This window comes from Calidris pugnax, unplaced genomic scaffold, assembly GCF_001431845.1.
Source record: "Calidris pugnax isolate Ruff unplaced genomic scaffold, ASM143184v1 scaffold775, whole genome shotgun sequence".
NCBI lineage: Eukaryota > Metazoa > Chordata > Aves > Charadriiformes > Scolopacidae > Calidris > Calidris pugnax.
The window spans coordinates 44,111-45,663 of record NW_015091442.1 but is presented as its reverse complement, the minus strand read 5'-3'; the positions used below and the strand labels follow the sequence as shown (position 1 = coordinate 45,663).

The 1,553-nt window shown below is 62.7% G+C and overlaps 1 protein-coding gene across 1 annotated transcript in view; it reads right to left on the bottom strand.

Moving 5' to 3' along the window:
- Nucleotides 1-1,328, bottom strand: part of DNAJB1 (DnaJ heat shock protein family (Hsp40) member B1) — an 11,211-nt gene extending 9,883 nt beyond the window's left edge. Inside the window, exon 1 of the mRNA XM_014961563.1 lies at nt 745-1,328. Coding sequence (XP_014817049.1) covers nt 745-1,221 — 477 coding nt within the window. The 5' untranslated portion in view covers nt 1,222-1,328. The remainder of the gene's footprint in view (nt 1-744) is intronic.
- Nucleotides 1,329-1,553: the final 225 nt, after the last annotated feature.

Here is a 1,553-nt window from a genome sequence, read left to right as displayed (position 1 = left end):
CCCCACCACCCACAGAACCGTCCAACGACCTGTCACACCTCTACCACCAAGACCAACCCCCCCATCACGTCCCTACCATCTGCCAAGACCAACTGCCCACACAAGCACCCTTAGTCCCCACCACCCAGACCCATCACCCCCCTCGGTCCCATCATCCAGACAACTACTTGTCATGCCCCCACCACCAAGGCCCACCACCCAGACCACCACCCTTCCTGTCTCCACCACCCATTGTGTCCATGCTACTAAGACCAACCACTCAGATAACCAACCTCCCTCCCCACCACCAAGACCTAACACTCATCCTGTCCCACCACCCCCTGTATCTCCACCACCAAGGCCAGTCACCCAGACAACCACTAATCACATCCCCACCACCCAGACCAACCCACCCCAATGTCCCCACAACCACCACCCAGACAACCACCCATCGCATCCCACCACTTGCCACAAGATGTCCCCACCACCGAGACTCACCACCCAAACCCATTGCATCCCCACCGCCACCACCACCACAAATACACCCCTGATGTCCCAACCATGACCATCCTACCCTTGGCATCCCCACCAAGATCAAGACCAAGACCAACCAGCCCTTGGCATCCCCACCACCACCAAGACCACGACCAACAAGGCCTTGACGTCCCCACCACCACCAAGACCATGACCAATTGTGCCCTTGATGTTTCCACCAAGACCAATGTGCCCTTGATGCCCCCACCACCACCAAGACCACCCACCCACCTCGCGGAGGCTAATCTTCGCCGGGTAGACAATGTCCGAGCCCTCCCGGCGGAAGACACCGTGGGGTTTGTCTTTGAGGACAAAGACGACGTCGGCGGGGATGTTGTTGGGTGTCTGGTCACCCTCCTTGGGGAAGGTGATCTTGGTGCCCTCCTTCCAACCCCGCTTCACCTCGATGGTGAGGATCTTGTCCTCGTTACGCACCGTCTTCCCGTCGGGGTTGAGCCGCTTGTGAGAGATCTTCATCTTCTTGGTGCAACCGCTGTAGATCTCCTCCAGGGAGACCTTCAGGTCGTAGAGGACCGGGGGGTCTTGCTTCCGGCAGACGCCTTCTGCCCGGCCCCGGGGGAAGCCCACGCTACCGAACCCCCCCACGTGGAAGGTGGTGAAGGTGTCATCCCCGTCATCGTCATCCCCGTTGCGTTGGACAAAAAAGGTGTCGAAGGGGTTGCGACCCTCGAAGAATTCGGTGAACATGGCGTGGGGGTCGCCCCGGAAGGTGTAGGTGAAGGTGGGGCCATTGGACCCCCCCGCCCCAGAGGTCGGGGCTCCCCCTTTCAGCCCTAGAAAGAGAAGGGGAGGGGAAGGTGTCCCAGTTGTCCTCGTCAGCCCCCCCCCAGTGCCGGAGGTGGCCCCGGTAGGTGACCGAAGCTCCTGGTGGCGCGTCACCGGCCGGGGCAGGGTGTGGGGCGAGACGCGGGCAGGGCGTGGGGCAGGGTGTGGGGCGGGCGTGGGGCAGGCAGGGGGGGAGGTGGCGGCGGTCTGGCGCGGCCCCAGCGCCGGGGGCGGGAACCGGTTCTGCTCGGGCG